Below are 20,093 nucleotides of genomic sequence, written 5' to 3'. Positions count from 1 at the left end.
ACCAGAAGTTTTTGATGAAAAAAAATAAGGAAAGGCTTGTAATATCCTTTTCTTAGATTATATGCTACCATTTTCACTACACTTGGTGTATACAGTTGGCTGCTATAGCAGGTACCACAAGTATTCATTTATATCAGACTTTTACTGTCACTTCTGACTACTCATAAGCAAAGCTTTTTAAGGAAAAAAAAATGTTGGCAGAGGGAAGGATAATTATTGTTCTATAAAAGTACTTTTTTGGCCACAGAACATTTGGGAAAGCAATCTGGTAATAGTGCATTCCTGTAGAAATTTACTAGCATTTGTATAACCATTTTTTTTCTTAAGAAAAGTAACAGGCAATAGAGAAAATGTAGATTATTATTAAGGCACCTTTTTATTCATATGATATATCACAAAATATGTACATGATGGTAAGTCATCAAGTGTCACATTGACACAGTTTCCTAGGTTGTATAAGGCAAAAAGAGCACATTCCAGTAATTTAAAAACTTCAGATTAAGTAAAACTGCATATCTCCTGTCATTCCCTGTGCGGGTCATGACAGTTCTGATTCAAAAATATGGCTCACAGTGTAGTTACTAGCTTTAAAAGTTGTTTTGATAAATCTCCAAAAATGTTCTACAGTAAAACTAAAATCACAGCCCAGCAAGTCCCCATGAATAAATACCTCTATTACTTTATAAGTTCCTGGTGCACAGCATGAAAACACTTCTAGATGTTCACAATAACCCAACAGGAACTGACTTTCTACAGTTGTAATAAAAGTCTTTGCCACGTTCCCAACCCAATAACCAAAATCTAATGCCACTGTTACATCAATTACTATAAACACTTCAAGAACTCAACACATATTCACCCTCCCACAGCTAATACTGAATTGTCTTCTTAATTTCCTAACCTTTGTTCCTCATCAGCAGAATAATCTCTTTCCCTTTTATTTGCCATACTTATTTAATGGCAATTTTGGAGGGTAGGAACAAACAACTAGTAAAGTAGCTTCCTTCTGTTAGCTGGACAATGAAATAAGCCCTCAAAATATTCTAGGGTTGCATTAAAAATAAGAATGTGATTCTATTGCTCAGTGTTACTCAGTGATTTCAATGGGATACAGATAAAATTGCTCTTTCCTTCTGCAAGACAGAACTGCGACCTTCACTTATGGGTAAATTTGTGTAAAGCAGTTTGGAATAGAGCATAAAATAATTATGCTCAATACTGCAGCAAAACAAAGTGAGTCTGAGTAAGGTGTTTTCTCCATAGGATTTGAAAGATGCCTTGGTATTACAATTGAAAAGTCCTTTTGCAGCCTATCTAAAATTATCCATAAGCAATGTGCCATAATATTAAACACAATTTCTTTTTCAGTATACTCCAATGTGTTAATAAGTCAACGTGACTCAGAATTTTAACAATAGATAGTATATATATATATATATATATATACACATATATATATAGAATCATAGAATATCCTGAGTTGGAAGGGACCCTTAAGGATCATCAAGTCCAACTCTTGACACCGCACAGGTCTACCCAAAAGTTCAGACCATGTGACTAAGTTCACAGTCCAATCTCTTCTTAAATTCAGACAGGCTCGGTGCAGTGACCACTTCCCTGGGGAGCCTGTTCCAGTGTGCAACCACCCTCTCTGTGAAGAACCCCCCTCCTGATGTCAAGCCTAAATTTCCCCTGCCTCAGCTTAACCCCGTTCCCGCGGGTCCCTGTCACTGGTGTTAATGGAGAAAAGGTCTCCTGCCTCTCGACACCCCCTTACGAGGAAGTTGTAGACTGTGATGAGGTCTCCCCTCAGCCTCCTCTTCTCCAGGCTGAACAGGCCCAGTGACCTCAGCCGTTCTTCGTACGTCTTCCCCTCCAGGACTTTCACCATCTTCGTAGCCCTCCTCTGGACACTCTCCAACAGTTTCATGTGCTTTTTATACTGTGGTGCCCAGAACTGCACACAGTACTCGAGGTGAGGCCGCACCAGCGCAGAGTAGAGCGGGACAATCACCTCCCTTGACCTACTAGCGATGCTGTGCTTGATGCACCCCAGGACACGGTTGGCCCTCCTGGCTGCCAGGGCACACTGCTGGCTCATATTCAACTTGCTGTCTACCACGACCCCCAGATCCCTCTCTTCTAGGCTGCTCTCCAGCGTCTCATCGCTCAGTCTGTACATGCAGCCAGGGTTTCCCCGTCCCAGGTGCAGGACCCGGCACTTGCTCTTATTGAACTTCATGCGGTTGGTGACCGCCCAGCTCTCCAACCTGTCCAGATCCCTCTGCAAGGCCTTTCCACGCTCATTTGAGTCCACAACTCCTCCAAGTTTGGTGTCATCAGCAAACTTGCTCAAAATACCTTCTATTCCTACATCCAGATCGTTTATAAAAATATTGAAAAGTACCGGCCCTAAAATGGAGCCTTGAGGGACCCCACTGGTGACCGCCCGCCAGCCTGACGCAGCCCCATTTACCATAACCCTTTGGGCCCTGCCCGTTAGCCAATTGCTCACCCATCGTATGATGTTTTTATTTAGCTGTATGGTGGACATTTTGTCCAGTAGGATCCTATGGGAAACCGTGTCAAAAGCCTTGCTGAAGTCCAAAAAAATCACATCAGCTGGTTTCCCTTGGTCCACCATACGGGTGATCTTATCATAAAAGGAAATCAGGTTAGTTAGGCAGGACCAACCCTTCACAAACCCATGCTGGCTGGGACCAATGACTGCTTTGTCCCCCAGGTGCGCCTCAATACATATATATACATATATATATATGTATGTATATATATGTGTGTGTGTATATATATATATTCCCAGGGAAGAAGCAGAAACAATGAGAGAGAAGACTGGCCCTACTTTTTTGAACTAGAAGTCTTTCCATCTGTGTTTGCTGTCTTTGACAATGGCTAGTAACAGCTCATTACAGAAAGAGTATGAAGAAACTATTCTACGAGAAAAGAGAGATTACACAGATTAAAGATGCATGGAGGAAGCGTACACTGGTATGTCCTCAGAGCAATCAGAGGCTTATGAATTTTCTCAGCTGGAGGCTGCATCAGGATCATAGTATGTAACAGCTCTTGATGAAATATTTCTTCCTTGGAATGTGTCTAATCACTTTTTGAACTCATTTACATTTTTAACATCTGAAATATCTGATGCTAATGAGTTCACAATTTCGGCATGTGTTGTGTGGAAATGGACGTCCTGTTGTTTCAAATCTGTGGCCAAATCATTTTGCTGGGTGCCCTTCAGTTCTTCTGTCATGAAGAAGGTAAATAGTCAATTCTTACTTGCCTTCTTTCTGACAGCAATAATTGTAAAGCTTCTGCTACTGTTTAGGTCTTTTGTAGATTGAAAAATCTCCCTGTTTGGTAGCAGCATCATAAAAATCATGAGTATAAAGATAACAACTAAGGCAGGTTCTACAAAGAGCAAATAGTGTTATCAGAAACAAGGGTGATTTTATGTGGCTGAATTGACCTAGATGCACTAGCTACTGCAAAAAATTCAGACCTTGCTAACTTCCATACACCACAACAAAAAGCCCTCTACAAGTGAGCATTAAAATCTTCAGCTATTAAATGTGCATCCTCAAACATATATTTAGCTCAACAGACCTCAATGTTGATAAAATGTTACTTTTAAAATACCTAATTCATTTTCAGCCAGATACTGAAAAGATAAGTCTTTCAAATTGCGCCAGGGGAGTTTTAGGCTAGATCTTAGGAAGAACTTCTTTACTGAAACGGTTGTTAGACATTGGAACAGGCTGCCCAGGGAAGTGGTGGAGTCACCATCCCTGGAAGACTTTAAAAGACATTTAGATGAAGAGCTTAGGGATATGGTTTAGTGGGGACTGTTAGTGTTAGGTCAGAGGTTGGACTCGATGATCTTGAGGTCTCTTCCAACCTAGAAATTCTGTGATTCTGTGAAATAAAATTCATACCTGTTATCAAGTCAACACCAGTTGGCACCAGTTTCATAACCCATTACGTTTCTCTAAAATGTGCTTTCTACTGAGTTTTAAATGTTCAACAGGAAAGACAGATCTATCTCTTGCAGACACAGAGGAGATTACGATCTCTAGTCTCCTTCTGCTCCATAATCGATAATCACTCGCTTCACTCAAATTGTCTAACTGATTAAAATAATTAAACATAATTGAACTCAGTCTGCAGTTATCCAAGCACAATCTTCATTGGCAAATCAAGTTAAGTGGTTCTTACCATCCTCACATGCTGTTAGTCAAACAGTTCATTGCCCCCCTTGAGCGTGATGATAGAACCATCAGCTCATTGCGTATTAGATCAGTAAGAAGATGTAAATTAAAAGAATAACTCCTTTCTTGTTTGCTTTTCTGACTTTCAAGAACATGATTTGTAGAATTCTATCAATCTGGTCATCTTTGTCCTTCTCTATGTGATGAGATGGTGGCATTACCTGTACAGAGCATCTGCAATTCAAGCTAATCACAAATTTCCACAATGACTTAATGATGTTTCCTGCCTGGCTATATTTGGCTGAACTGTCTATCTGTTGCAAAGCACTAATAGGGTTGATTTTTTCCAATATATTCCCAGCACACCTTCTTGAGCTGCATTAGCTAGTTCAGGCTAGGTGACAGAGAAAATATGGCTGGAGGCTGGTCTTGAACATTACTTGCTCCTGATTAGCTGTTTGCACCCTTGGCATGACTCAGACCATGTCATTTGCCCTTTCCCAAAACAACTTATGGGCTCAGTTCAGAGGACTAGTACATGCCCAGGACCATTCTAGAAGGCAGTATGGGTGCAGCATCCTATTTGGAAGAGAAAAGCAGTTTAGCTTTGTAGTTGTATCTTGTGTCACACAACTTGGCATCTAAGACAAAGATCAGTCAAAACTGATATTTATCCACTACTTTGTTTTTCAATTACTTAGCTTAATGAAATTATTTTGAGACTCTATACATCTGATTTTAATTTTCACTGTCTGAAACTTTATTATCTTAATACGCATCCCCCCCCCCCCTTTTTTTTTTCTCTCCTGAGGAGCTTAAGACAATGGAAATCCCTCTCAGATGACTGATTACTTCATGCACTATGAAAACTGTCTAGGATTCATATATTTTATTCCATAGTTTTTAGCAATTTAGTAATCTATAGGAGGACTTTTTCTCTAATAAAATGGATAGGGCATCAAGAACTTTGCTGAAATTAATTTTCACTACTGGTATACAGAACATCCACGAAGAAATATGTTACTCATCCTTTCTTTGTGCACATGTAGCACAACAGATTATTAAACTGCATGATCACATGCTGTCTTTTCACCAGAGATGCAAATCTCATTTAATGGATATAACAAGCAATGCCAACATATATAGCTATTTCACAGTTTGTTCTTTATATCCTTGCTGGTCAATGTGTGATTACAGGCCTTGTCTACCCAACATTTTCCAAGTTAATACTTGTATATTTGGATTTAAAAGTTATGGTCCCATAAAGTTAATGACTATTCTCTTGCTCTTATTTATTGCTTTCTCAGCTTACAGACCATGGGAATGTTCCTACTCCTATTTAATGCAGGTAGAACAGGTTAGCTTACATCACCATAAATTACCATTATTAAAAAGTGTTGGCTATGTGGGTATACATTCTCCACCCATGTGATCGGAATGGAGCTTCTCCATTAAACAGTGAGAGACTGAATATTTTTGCTTGCTTGCTTTTTCTTACTCTATAACCAAAGATCCCGTGTAAAGGAGATAAATGATCTGAAAATAAAGAGGAGCAAAGCCAGACAACAATAAGGAATACTGTCTTGAAAAGGAGGAACATGGTTTTATATTGCTAATGAATGCATTATTGCAACATTCTCTCTCTTACACTGTCCACACTTTAGAGAAGACGTTGATCACCTGGAAAGGATCAAAAGGTGAACTGATGAGAAACGATAAGAAATCTGGGAAGCCTCTTTCTCACTAAGATACTAAAAGAGGCTCCATGCCCTAACGTACCTAAAAGGTTGTGACGTGTCAAAATCACAGTCTTCTTAGTTTTTATTATAGTTCATAGATACAGGCAAGAAAATGATTCAGTGATGCAAGGCTTATAAGGAGAAACACTAAATTTGAATAGACAAAAAAGAAAAAAAAAAACCTTATCAGCCATAAAACCTCTTAATTCAAGTCAAACATAGACACAACAAAAATCAGTGTAAGTGCATGGTGAGAATAATTGGTCTAGATATAATGTGATTAGCATAATTAGCTCAAGAGAGGACTCAGACCAAGCAGTGACATCTGCTCCCTAGGGCCAAACATTTCACCATTAGAGGATTACCTTCTGCAAATCTCTGACCATCCAAACAATTCTAAATATGCACAAGATTTCCAGAAAAAAAATCACCTCTTTCACTTGACCCACTCATAAATGAAAACAAAACAAAAATTTAAACAAGAATTGTTACAAATTATAAGAAAATAATCCAGAAACATATTCAACTAATGTGCCAGGTTTACTTCTGTGTTTGTTTGGAATTTGCTAGTGACAGACATTCAGATAAAAAAGAATGAAATCAGTAACTGCTTCAACGTAAGACACATTCTGAACAAAAATCGTGATCATGACTTAAGACCTCACACCATATTTTCTACCAAAAAGCCACTGTTCAGTATTCTTGTATTATAAGTATGTACAAGCAATTCCTGACCTATATATCATCTACACTAATCTTTTCTCTGCCCATAGGAACAACCTGGCAACACAAGCCTTTTCACAACTCCACCCCAACAATTTCACAGCTAAAATGAATCAATTTCTAAGGTGGCTCTGTTTTGTTTAAATCAGGGAAAACAATAAAATATAAATAAATAATCTGCTGAACTGTACACATGGGTAAGAAGCAATTTCACCTTGGACAATTATACCAGCTGAGGAACTGACTCTGATAGAATGATTTGTAAAAGCAGTGGCACAATACAACCATCTCCTCAAGAATCAGCTCCAAAATCTTTCCTTATTTGTGACAAATGTATGCCACTTTCGACATCTGAACTAAAATGACGCTCCCATGTATGTTTCTTCCACAACTCTAAGATGTGCCATCACTTCATCTGTCTACCTCTGAAGCACTAATATACTAACATAGACTTCCTAAGCACTATGATTGATATTAAAAATGGCAACCTGTAAACTACTTCAGACAAAAATCTACAGATCAATTTTATCTTTACAGAAGTAAGAACAAAATATGCAGACAAACAGGATCTACGCAGTCAAGTCTCCAGATACTATTGCAATTTTCCCAAGAAAAACATTCACAGTATCAATCTTGAAAAGCTCAAGACAACTGCTACCAGTCTGGTTATTCTCCCAGAAAAGTAGCACCTGTTAGTATAACAGTCATACTTGTTCAGACCACGAGGATCACCTAGCTCAATGCCTCCTCTCCAACTGGCCATTAGCAGACTCTAACAGAAGAGTAAAAACACATAAAGTGATTATGTTTCTTGCATTGGAGGGGAGTTGAGGATGGATCCTTTCTATCTTCTACAGAAATGGTTCTAACAGATGCACCAAAATGTGTACGTAGTGGTGTTTGGTAATAAGAAGCACTAAGAGCTACTAGGTTCGTGTCCATGCTGCAAGTGACACACTACCCAAATCATTCCCACATTCACTTGTGCGTTTTGGCAAGTATTCATGTCATTGGATATCACAAACATAAGCACAGCAGGGCTGCATCAGAGTGAAACAGCATGTTTGCAGCATTAATGAAATATTAAGACAGAATAATTATAAATCAAGGAGATCATTAAGATGCTGCCATTTCCTTTTGCCTAGGTTGGGAAGATGTCAGAATCGCAGCAAGCTGTGGAGTATCACAACAGTGACATTCTCCAGCTTCCAAGTATCTGTCATTCAGTATGCTACAACTACTATGTTAAGACACAGAAAAGTTATTTCTGATTAGTTAGCACGGAACTGCAAAGTTGTAAAAAATTAGCAAATTCAGCATAGTCTCTTTTTTAATGGAACAGAGATGACTACCATAAACTTTAAAGCGCATCACCTTAAAATCTGAAAGTGCATCATCAGAAAATAAATTATTTTCTTTCTATTTCAGATGACAGTTTGGTGGTTTTTTTGTTTGTTTGTTTGTTTTTTAATTTGGTTTGTTTTTAATGTTTTTATGTTGCAGCTTTCTATTTCAGTGTTAGTATTAAAGAATAGTAAAAAAATATCTCTCTGTATATTGACTCAAAGCTTTCAAAGCAATCTGGGTCTCCAGGGAAGACCCAGAGGAACAACATTCAGGTGAGGCTTTTTATGCAGACAACTTTCTTCTGGAAGCCTACTCAATTTTTGACCAAAATGATTTTAAAAATTATTAGAGTGAATGTATCCAGAGATAACTGCTTCCAGTCCTTTACCAAACAAAGCTGTACAGTGCACTAAATCTCACTGCAACCTTTGCACACTTCTAGGACACATGGTAGGTATGAAGGGGGAAAGGGTGAAAAGCAAAATGGCTGAGCTTAGGGAAGAATGGCATCAGGGCTTAGTCTGCATTCTGTAACCAAATATTTGTCATATCTGCTTCACAAGAACCAACACAGGAATGAGACACTATCAAAAAATTATGCATTTAAATGACTAATGAAGGATTCTATTTTATACCGCAGTCAGCCAGGCTGCTTATAGTAATTACATAAAAGTAGTAATGAATACGCTCTGATTTATTGTATAATGATAGATAAAAAAAAAAATAAAAAAAATTGCCCTTTAACTGAAACAACTGATTACACTGATTTAATCATTTGCATCATATTAGCAAAAGCATATCTGCTGAACAGCACATTTAACACTGACAGTAAATTAACAGATACAGGAAAGCATAAAAGTAAAAATCAACAGTTTATAAAAAAGAAAATGTATACAATTATTAAAAAGTCATTTAATGTTTCTGTTTATAAAACTTAAGTAAGAAAATGCTAAAGCTAGGTTTTCTAAAGAAGCATTATTTTGGTCACATCACACAGTATTCTCTATTCTTGCTTGAACATACATCAGGTTATGGCATAGTCACACATTACAAGGTCTGTAATTGGAAATACAAGTATTAGGATGTCAATACTTTAGATTTACTATAAGACAATCAATCATGTGTGTTTTTTTTTCAAAGTCCAGGAAAAATTATGTGATGTCTTCTTAAGGACTACACATCCTCAATGATCATTACAATAACATCACAGTAACTTTATATTAAGCAATGACTTTTGTAGTTTCTTTACATTTTTCCTTTTCTTTTTTTAAACAAGTTAATTCTGAAATGTGTTTCTTTAAATGCAGTAAGTCAACTGCACTTAATACACAGCAACTTATGACTGTGTATAATCAATCACAGTGTACTGAATGTACCAATTTGTATAAAATGTTTCAATTAAAAAAAATGTATTCAAGAATTACATAAGAACAGCATTTGTATGGTATGAAAGCACCTTAAGTTCCCCTTATACATAGCTTTACATGTTTTTGGCAAGTGTTCTTGGATGAAAACAGTGTACAAAGTTGTTGACATGTCCAGATCCAGCAATAATTAAGCACACACCCATGTGCTTTGATGAACCAGTCTCTGGAGTAGAGAGAGGAAGAAGTGGCCAAGAAAACAAAAGTACAGACCAGAAAGAAAGGTCTAGAACTAGCAGGACAAAACTTTGTGGATGTTGCTGTATGGAAATATGGGGGGGGGCAAAAAACGAATAGCAGACATGAGTATAACAAAAAAAGCAAAGAGAAGGATATTTCAAAATGACAGCTTCCCATAATCTTTATTCTTCTCTTCCACAAATGCACTCCTCCCAGTAGAGATCTGGACACTCAGGCAGAAGATACAGTGCCCCGGGATGTTTTTATTTAGCCTCATGGAGAAGCCCTGTGACACTTCAGGAGTGTCTGTGAATGAGACTAATCTGAAGCCACAGATTCCTATGCAATGCAGTAATTTTAGAAACCCACATAAATTCCTGTGGAAACTTCAGTCTGCATCAGAGTTGAATGTCCTACCAAGAGAAGCAATTGTGGAGTTCACTATGTTTTTCTTACAATATGCTCATCAAAAAGATTAGAAATGTAAAATTAAGTGACACAGCACAGACAAGCAAACAAATGTGATCCTTTCTCCTTCTATATTGGAAATACTTTACTATAGTCAAATTGCAAGCATTACCAACCATTTTTGAAACTTAACTAATGAACATATTAATAAATACGATCATTTGTGAAATTTCAGGTTTTATATTTATCTAATATTTACAATGTCTTCCGCATAAAGTCTGTTGGCAACAATCCCTGATCACATTTGTCCAGAATAACACAGACTGGACTAAATTAAAAGGTTCCTAGGTTTATTATATTCTTCCACCACTATGAGCAAGTATTTATAATCGTCTTCATGCATGAGTTATAAAAATCCTTTTTTCACATTCTTTGACACATAATAATGTTGATAGTCACTTCTGAACTGCTAATTTGGAATCAGTGCAATAATTTGCTTTTAAAATAGTTGTAAACTATTACACTATTCTACACTTGTAAAAATTACATAATTTTTCAAAACAGCTATATTTTTGGCTTAGACGAGAACAAAAACATTCAAAAATAAAGATTTTTTTTTTTTTTTTATAAAATTAAGAACATCTGAATCCAAAGTACTACTCACTGCAATTGCTTTGAAACCTTAACAAAAGCGTTATCTGACAAGGGAATACCAAATTTAATCACAAACCCAAAATATCTGGAATATCTTCTCTATATAGATCAACATCCAAGGAAACCATTCTAAATGTTATGATTTATTCAGAGATGTTCAATACTCTTTTTATTTGCTGAGAAAAAGGAAAATGGGACAGAAGCTGTGTCCCTTCAGCTGCCAGTATCAGTATCATTCTTTTCTTCTGTGCCTGATACCCACCACCTTAAAAACATTAGGGCCATCTGCTTAGAGAAGTGATACCTCAGCTCCCACAGAGCAAGATATGATATAGTTCTCCGTGTAGAAATTAAATGTGTCAGTACAGTTTGCCCTTTTTTTCTATACAGAAAGGCCATTAACCGTATGAAAGACACCTGTTAAATTTACTATTATCATTGTAAAAAATGCTCGCCTGGTTACAATCAATGTGTTTAGGATCTTTTTATTGTTGTTGCAGTGAAGCTTTGAATAATATATTTAAGGTTGGAGTCAGTAAATATTTTTGTGAGAAATTTGTTGGAAAACTGTGGGCCTGAAACTTGTGTAATCTTACAGCTCTTATTACAGTCACCTTGTTACTTGTGCATGAATGACATGGAAGAGGACAAAAGTAAGACATGTTGTGAGTTTTGCAAGTACTATATCTGAGCATCTGGAAAAATAAAAACTGCTTGCAGATACTCTTAAAGTCCATTGGAGAAAAAAAAAATAAATCTCTTCTTACACAAACATACCTTTAAACTTTAAATTGACATCATGTAACTTAATGGTATAACTTATACCAGCACACCAGGAAAGATGGGATATACAAGCAAAGGCACTTTCTACTGTTGCTACTGTGTATCTATGATTTTATTTTTTAATTTTTTTTTGATCTATAAACTCCATAAAATATCCCCTGAGGCTATAGTGCATGAAGCACAGACTACAAGAAGTGGGATTAATTTGTAAACAAGCTTATTTCATAGTTAATAGGTAAACTATATCAAATCAGAATTAAAACAAAGTCCAAATCTGTTTCTTTAATCAAGACAACCTCTTACTTGTCAGTGTTGCTTAAAAATAAAATAAAAATAATACATATTTTGCATCAATTGCAGTCCACTTTGTGCTCCAATTTCAGCAAATCTCCTGTGTAAGTCATGATCTGGACACACACAATTTAAAACTTCAGGGTTAGTTTATTACTAGTAGGATTGTTTGGAAATGCTGTATGCAACAATACAAGACCTGAATGTGTTTTAAGTATGCATTTCATTGGTAGAAAACAGTCATGGTCCAAAGATTTTCAGTGAACAGCCAAGCACTGGTATCAACAGTGTTCTGTCCCTGTGCTATCTGTGTGGGTTTACTACAGTAAGCTATAAATAAATAAATAAAATCTATAATCCCAGGTAAATCACCGCTTTCATGGGCCACTTTCAAGCTAGCATTTACTGTGATAGATGTCAGATTTACCTGGTATGCTGAGATGACACAATTTATGGTGTTTTGGAATGTAAATTTTTGTTATACACTAAGTACTGCAATATTCACTGATCTTATCCCTTTTCGGTACTTTGATTAAAAAGTAAAAGCAAAAAGGAAATACATCGAAGGAACTAATTCAGCAAATTTCAGTCACAGAAAAATTTTAGTTCATTTAAGTCCAAATCAGACATTTCAGTTTACATTCACGCTAATGAAATTCAGATAAATTACCCTGGCTGCAGGCCCACTGACTTCTGGCTGAGAAGCACACACAGCTGGATGCTTGTAAAGCAGGCAGTACACAATTTCTGCATATAGGTTAATGACTGTTCTGCGTCACCAACATATAAGAGTACAGACACTATGCCAAAGATCTCAAAAGAGCATTTTGCCTGCCTCACAACTTTCTTATAAAAACAGGGTTTATTTTTCTGTCTGTATCAGATTACTTGATGTAAAAATCTGAAAGCATTTTGAAAAATCTCTAAAACAAGGGGGATAAGGGGAAAATTATAATCCTATTGTAAAGTGACTTAAGGTACATATTCACTTGAATTCATCACAGAGCTTTGCTGACACCAAAAGAATCAATTCTCTTCTTACTTCTCACTGCCACCATTAGTTTGGTAGTAGAATTGGTACAGACATAATGCAAACTGGGTTAAAGATCCAGCAAGCAATTTTTTTTATTATTTTTTTTCATTTCCTAGAAATGTTGCATTGTGACAAATTAATATATTTTGCTATCAGTGACATTTTCTTTGGCTACAGACTATCTTCCAAAAAGAAAGCCACAGATAAAACTAATCCGTATCTGTTGCATTCTAAAAAGGAAATGCATTCAAATTATTCTTTATGACTTGGCAACTGTAATTCTGCTTATTTTCATCTAAAATCGAACACTAAGAAAGCCACGTCTGTACAACTGTCTTTACTGTAATAAATACAGACACCTTAATGATTACTGCCAGCACCAGGGAAGGTGCTTTCTATAAGGGAAGACAGAAAGGCCCACTTGATAACAAACACCAAGTTGAATTAGGTGACAAAACTATTTCTCAATGATTTTAAGTTAACAGTTTTTAGAGAATTAGTCACAAAGCAGACATTTTAAACTTTAAGAAAACAGTGGGCAAAATAATTGTTGCAGTTATTCATGTTCAAACTGTGCTAAGCTAATGGTCAATAGTTAATTTGCTTTTATAGTTGGCTCAAAAATTTGCATGAGCATGTTCACGAACACTTTCACAGAAATGTATTTTCAGGTTTTTTCCCTTCCCCACCTTGAACAGGCATTGCAAAGAAAAAATAAAATGAAACAAAACTAAAAAACAACAACAACAAAGGAAACTTCAAGCAACTGGAATCCACTTAACAATATAGGATTCTTGAAGCTGAAATGCAGTCCAAATCATTCATTCAATTTTAGTATCAAGATCCCTGACCCAGATTATAAATTGCATTTTAAAGAAGAAACAAGGGTCAAAATGAAGGATTATTCCTAAATCCAAGGAAAAAAAAAATAAAAAAAAAATTAAAAATTCAACAGACTGTTTTACAATCTATATATCAATGTTCCTGTCTAAAACTGACTTAAATTGTGTTGCAAACAGGAACTTCTGTGATAGTGCTGTGTGTTACTGAGGTTTACATTCTTCAAGTACAACATAATTTTATTCAAAACTTGCCAAATTCAGATGCAAGAAGCCCATGGTATGTTCTTAAAACACACAATAATGTTACAGATACTGCACTTTAGTTTGATACCGATATTGAGTTACAAATACTAAACTGAACCTCCCAAATGAATACTAGTACGTTCCAACAAGAAATGCTTAAAGGCAGAAAAGATTAAAAAAAAAAAAAATTAGCCTCTTTTGCCTTTCAAAAAAATGGTGGAACTTATATATAAAAATTACAACAGCCAAGTTTCTACAGTAATAGATTTCTTTTTTAAATCTGAAAATAAGAGCTAAGCTGTTCAAAGCTAAATATTAACTGCAAATAATTGCAAACTTACCTTCCTGTCTGTTATTTTTCCTTTTTAGCCATTTTTCAACAGTTTCCGCACTTACACTTTCTGACACAAACTCATCCAGTACCTGGGGATGAAGAGAAAGATAGGCCTTCACTTTTTCATCTGTTAAACCTGCAAGAGAAAATATTAATCGATTATGCCATTGGTATAAAATTCCCCATGTGAAACAATATACAGATGCCAGTAATAATCCACATCCTTTTGTTTAACATGCTGATTGAATACATGCCTATTTAAATAGTTTTCCTAGAGAGAATGATAGCCAATCAAATAAAACAAGTTGCCATATAATAAACAGTAGAAGCAAAATGCATGCATGTGAGATGCTTTGTATAAAAAGTATCCTGTAGGAGTACACATAAGCATTCCCTGAGAGAAATGGACAAGAAATCTGTGATATAGAACATGGATGCTGGGGCAAGTAGTGAAACAGCTTTTAAAGGAAACAGAAAACACAAACAGTTCCAAAAAACAGAAACATGCATCTAGTCAGCAGCAAACAACAAAGTCTCCACACCCAATTTTGTTGAGCAAGTGACATGAGACTAAAGCAAATGGGAAGTAAAAAGCTATTTGGGATTTTTCCTGTGAAAGCAAAAGACAATTTAAACATGGTAAGGAAGGAAAAACTAGCTATGGGCTCACGCTGAGTGTATCATAGCACAGAAAGAATAACACAAGCTCGTGCAAATGCTAGAGGCTTGCAGTCAAGAAATAATCTGGACTTCTGCTTTGGCCACTCTGAAATTATTCAGTTGCAAGTTATGCAAGAGAATATATCAGAGAACTGATAAAGAAACTCTCTTTAAGAAGGAGACAGAAGAAGGTGATCTGCAGCAAATTCAGTATTCTCACGGCAAGTGGCAGCAAAAGCAACCAAAACTCTATTATGCAACACCAAAACGAAGTGCAGCTTTTAAATACTGGAGTTAATTAAGTAACTTTCAAAAAATAAACCGTTTCCACATGTGTGCTTCCAATGCCTACAAATTCAGTTATCAAAATAAATATAACTGTAGATAAAAGGGCTTTTCAATATCTGCCACAAAAACAAATCACGCCAGTACACACTTCAGAAAACAAAGCAAAAGTCAAACTCTCAAATCCCTGATACAATCATAAATAAATTACTGAATTCATAAGGTGACAATCTGATTGAACTCGCCACAAACACACCAAACAAAACCACCAGCTTCAAGGATAGGAATATGAGTGCTGAGGGTTTTCAAAGGAGAATGGGAAATGAGTGCAAATGCCCTGAGGGACTAAGGTTTGAGCTGTCCCAAAGGGAGCATACTAACTACAAAGCATTAATTAGATCCGAGGGGAAGAGGACTAACAAGTGCTGTAATGACTCTAAATACTCGTCTCGTGGTGTGTGTATATAAACATAATTGTTTCAGTACAGCTGAGAAGTCACGACAGAATGCAGCCTAGGTTCAGCAGAAGAGAAAGTTCCCACCAAACAACGCTGACCTCTTTTGGAGAGCATTAATGCTCTATGAGATCAATTTTCCAACTTTATGTTTAGTACAGTCTCAGAATGTGCTGAAAAGAGCTACAGGGTATTTAAATGCTAGTCAATTACTGTAACCTTTGAGGTCTCAGACAAATATTTACTAGGAAAACACTCATGAAGCAACACCACAGCACAAACTGTGAGCCACTGCCAGCAGAGCACTGCCCACCTGCCCTGCTGCCTGCGCTGACTTCTCTTATCCACCAGAAGCTGCAGCCTACCCAGATCACCAGAGCCTCAGATATCAGTGTTCCCACTTACACACAAAATCTGCAATCTAGATCACTCAAATTAGAGAGCTAAATGAGCATCCTGATCTTCATTAGTAAAGAAGGAAGATATTCATCAGTTAGCCATCAGAAAGATAATGAAATTTATCTGCTTCTTAAGTTTGGGATGAAAAATGATCAACACAGACTTGTCACAGAATGCCAGCTAGTTCCAGGTTGTCTTTAGACTGCGAACAGATGAACACTTCTCCGTTCTATTAAGAAAAAAGGAACTGGAAAGTCTGTAAAATTAGTAATGGAAGTTCAGCACGGTTTGATTTGTCTCTGAAGTGAAAATAGCCTCTGCTTTCTAATGTGTGCAGTCTTTATTCCTTAACTTCAATGGAAACACTTGATTGAAACCTTTATGGGAGGTGTTTTTGTAATATGCCCATCAAAATCCAATGAAATGTCAATTTTGGAATAAGAGTTCAGTCCACATGTCATGGTTTTAATTGCTATTCCAGGTATCCTGCAACTCCAGCAAACTGAGGGTGAAAACTAGATTAACCTTACATGAAGAAGCGATTCATGAAGCTGTTACAAGAAATACCACAACAGTCTTTAAATTACGCTCTGTTTCACAAAAGACGCCTGTGCAGGTGTATTTTTTCAATGTCAGATTTTTAGATAGAAGCAAGCAGAATAGGATTTAAAACCAGACATAGAGGTGTTTGTTTTTTGTTTTTTGTTTTTTTTTTTTGTTTGTTTGTTTGGTTGGTTGGTTATTTTTTTTTTTAATATACTACTAATAATTTAAATCTACTTTCTACATACAACACATTTATTGATCCTCCCGATCTTTAGCCTAGTTTGTTGAAAAATACTTGCTACAGCCATACCAAAAAACAAACAAACAAACAAAATAAACACATGGCAAACAAAGTAGTAATAAGACACTCTAACTTCACGTGTAACTTCACAAATTATTACATTAAGAAAATGCAACATTAATAGAAAATAATCCTTTAAAAGCAACTCAAACATTTTGTACACTTGTATATACTTCAAGGAAAAAGACTGTCATAAAGAAGCTTGAGTACAACAGTACAGCTGTGCATAAACAGTCATTTTATGGCATATATACCATACATTGTAATATATACATAAGAATAAGATTTAGATTTTTACATAACAATATGCATATGGTAAATGATTGACACACTTGCTCTCCATTTACAAGTTCCTGAAAACTTCTGGTACACAGATTTTTGTTAAAAATTGTCAACCTCTCTATTGAACTTTTATAGTCTTTTAATCCTGAAATATGCAAAAAAAAATAATTTAAGAATTATTAATAATATTTGAATGAACATGACAATGCTACTTACACCCAAATTTATGAACTAGCAGTCTATCATGGGTATTATTTACAGAAATGAAAGAAACAAACAAACCTACAAGATAATGCTAGTTATTCCTTTTTCTATTAGTAAGGTAAAGTATTGATCTTAAAGACTTTGGGTAGTAAACTTTTCTCCATCCATTCACATTAGAAACATTTAACTACTACTCCGTTCTTTTTCCCTTACCCAAAACTACTTTTGGACTAGTAGACATGGATTACTGTGTCTGCTACTTCCACAGTGCTCCATAGACTCCAGGGATGCCTTCTCTTGTTTGGAAAGGACCACCAAGTATCTAGTCAATAAAATAGATAAATAGATACGTAGAATAAAATAAAATAAAAATTAAATAAAAAGGTAGTAACAAATTCATACTTATGTGATCAAGCAACCTAATAAAAGCTCACTTCTTTTCATGCAGCCCCTGAATGTCTCCTCTTGTATCTGGTGAAAAAGCTAAGACCCATAACCCTTGTTTCCTTCCAGACCCTAGTTCATCATACATTATTTTTGCCAGAAGCACCATTCTCCTTTCCTGGAAATGAATTTTTCCTCTGAGAGTGCTCTGGTAGTATAACAAGGACCATCATTCCACAGGGTAGAGTTCTGGCCAACAGCTTAGGATGTATCTGTTCAGAAAACACAGAATGACTGGAGTGACCTTATTTTGTCTGGAAATAAAGGGATGAATCTGACATTATGGTTGAGTATCCATTTTTTTTTTTTCTATCTGCACAGCTGAGCATCCACTTGTTCCATCTATACTTCAGAGTCTGCCTTCCTGATTCATCTTGTTTAATTAAACACACACACACGCACCAAACAACCTCTTGTATGCTTATTTTTAAGTGAAAAAAACATCTTTCAATGCTGTTATCTTTTTGGCACATCTTTCTAATGCCTGGTTTTATGCACACGTTAGTTATTTGTTCTGTATTTATGATAGAACAATGAAAATTATAATAAAAGTATAACACAAAAGGATACATGCGTGTCAGATAAGTACACCCTTATTTCATTTCCCTCAGAACAAATTATAGGCAAAGGAACTGCTCCACTAGGCCTATGTGTGCACCAGGTCAGCAGCTCCCAGCTTCCTGACCAGCATGTTTGTTTAGGTTCTCTTTGCAGATCTCAATTTGAAATGTTCTTTTTGGACATGCCATCTAAGCTTAAAAAGCTAATGCATATGCATGGAAAACATTAAATCAAGGCTTGCTTGGTTTTGTTCTATCCATTTCTTTGTTACCCTTGTCTGAACAGTAACTGGAAAGACAGACTTCCTATAAATGACAGGTTTTATGCAAGTTTTTCACTTTATTGTGCTTTTGAGCTATTGTGCTCATTCAATATAACTTGTTTATTTCAGGCTGTGTTGAACTTAAAGTTGCAAAGCTCTATAACGAGCAGAGGGCAGAAACAGCCTGCAGAGGCAATTCCTTGATCAGTGAAAAGCATTTTCACTGCCAAGGGACAGTATTATCTGGCAGTACGCTCATTCTGCGATGTTAGGAGTGGGAAGGCAGAATCAAATGACAGAAAAGAAAGAAAACAATTATGTTTACCTCAGGATTTCTATAAACTGATGCATCTTGGTCTGATGTTTTGGTGTACTCCACAAAATAGTCATGTACCTATTTTCCCACTTTGCATATGCAGTCTATCTAATTTGACACAGCTCATGCCAGACTATCAAAGTTTTGGTTTTCAAATTTGTTTTCTTTTAAAGAGCTCCTTGATCTTCAATGGAGCATGTAAAAGAGTGTTTTGTTTTACTTGCCTTCAGAGGCTAGGTTAAATGGTTTCTTTTTCTCTGAACTTAATGTCAGAAACACATGCAGTTGAAGACAGAATTATGGATTGATTTTTCCCTTTTCTTGTCTTCATAAACTAACTACAGTATTGCTTCTGAACACCACAGTCTGGTAATTTCATCAGAAAATAGTCTGGTTTAATAACTATCACAATTGTTTGACTTTCTATCTCTTCATTGGCCCTGCGACAGTTACTTAAAAACATGTTCCATTTCACTAAGTAAAATGAATAAAGAAAACCTTTATCTGAAGATCATTTAGCAAGGTTAGTAGAGTTATTTAAAGAGAAATAGTTTTTTTTCTTGTAGATTCTTAACTGCTACAAGAAAAGCTATTTTCATTTATTTCAACTGTGTACCAAAATTAGGTAATTGGGGCTTCAAACGCATAACTAGAACTTGGATTATTTTGCAAGTACTTCTACTAAAAGCCAAATGATAAGAATACCTCAGCACCACCAAAAACTTCCAGTATATCTGCATTTACATGTTTTAAGTGTCATACAAAGCTGGAGTAAATATTGCAGATTACTTGATTTTCTGGTTACCTGGATCTCAAGCCTTGTCATCTACCAGTAATGCTTACATTTTATTAACTCCATCATTTCATTAGTGATAATATCAGGCACAACCTAAAAGAGCTCAGCTGAATTCACACTACAATTTCCAACTATTCAGTGGGAGATCAGTTTCATAAGTCATAAACAAAATCTGTAGTACTGAAAAGAAAGAAGAAGAAAAAGCTTAATGCTAATTATAATAACAGAAAATTAGGAAATGTTTATTGCAGCTGGGCATGCTATGCAAGGGCATCGTTTTACTGTAAGATTAGTGGGTCTTCAGTTCAATGAAACTGCCTTCAAAACTGCTATCCAAAGTAAGATTTCAGATTTA

General features: G+C 36.0%; 1 protein-coding gene across 1 annotated transcript in view; it reads right to left on the bottom strand.

The window, feature by feature from the left end:
- PDE10A (phosphodiesterase 10A) overlaps window positions 1–17,628 on the bottom strand; it is a 119,595-nt gene extending 101,967 nt beyond the window's left edge. Inside the window, exons 1-2 of the mRNA XM_032184611.1 lie at window positions 17,573–17,628; window positions 14,235–14,363 (exon numbers count right to left, since the gene is read on the bottom strand). Coding sequence (XP_032040502.1) covers window positions 14,235–14,363; window positions 17,573–17,600 — 157 coding nt within the window. The 5' untranslated portion in view covers window positions 17,601–17,628. The remainder of the gene's footprint in view (window positions 1–14,234; window positions 14,364–17,572) is intronic.
- Between the last annotated feature and the right edge of the window lie 2,465 nt (window positions 17,629–20,093).

Source organism: Aythya fuligula, chromosome 3 (genome assembly GCF_009819795.1).
Source record: "Aythya fuligula isolate bAytFul2 chromosome 3, bAytFul2.pri, whole genome shotgun sequence".
Taxonomy (NCBI): Eukaryota; Metazoa; Chordata; class Aves; order Anseriformes; family Anatidae; genus Aythya; species Aythya fuligula.
This window is presented reverse-complemented; position numbering and strand designations above follow the sequence as displayed.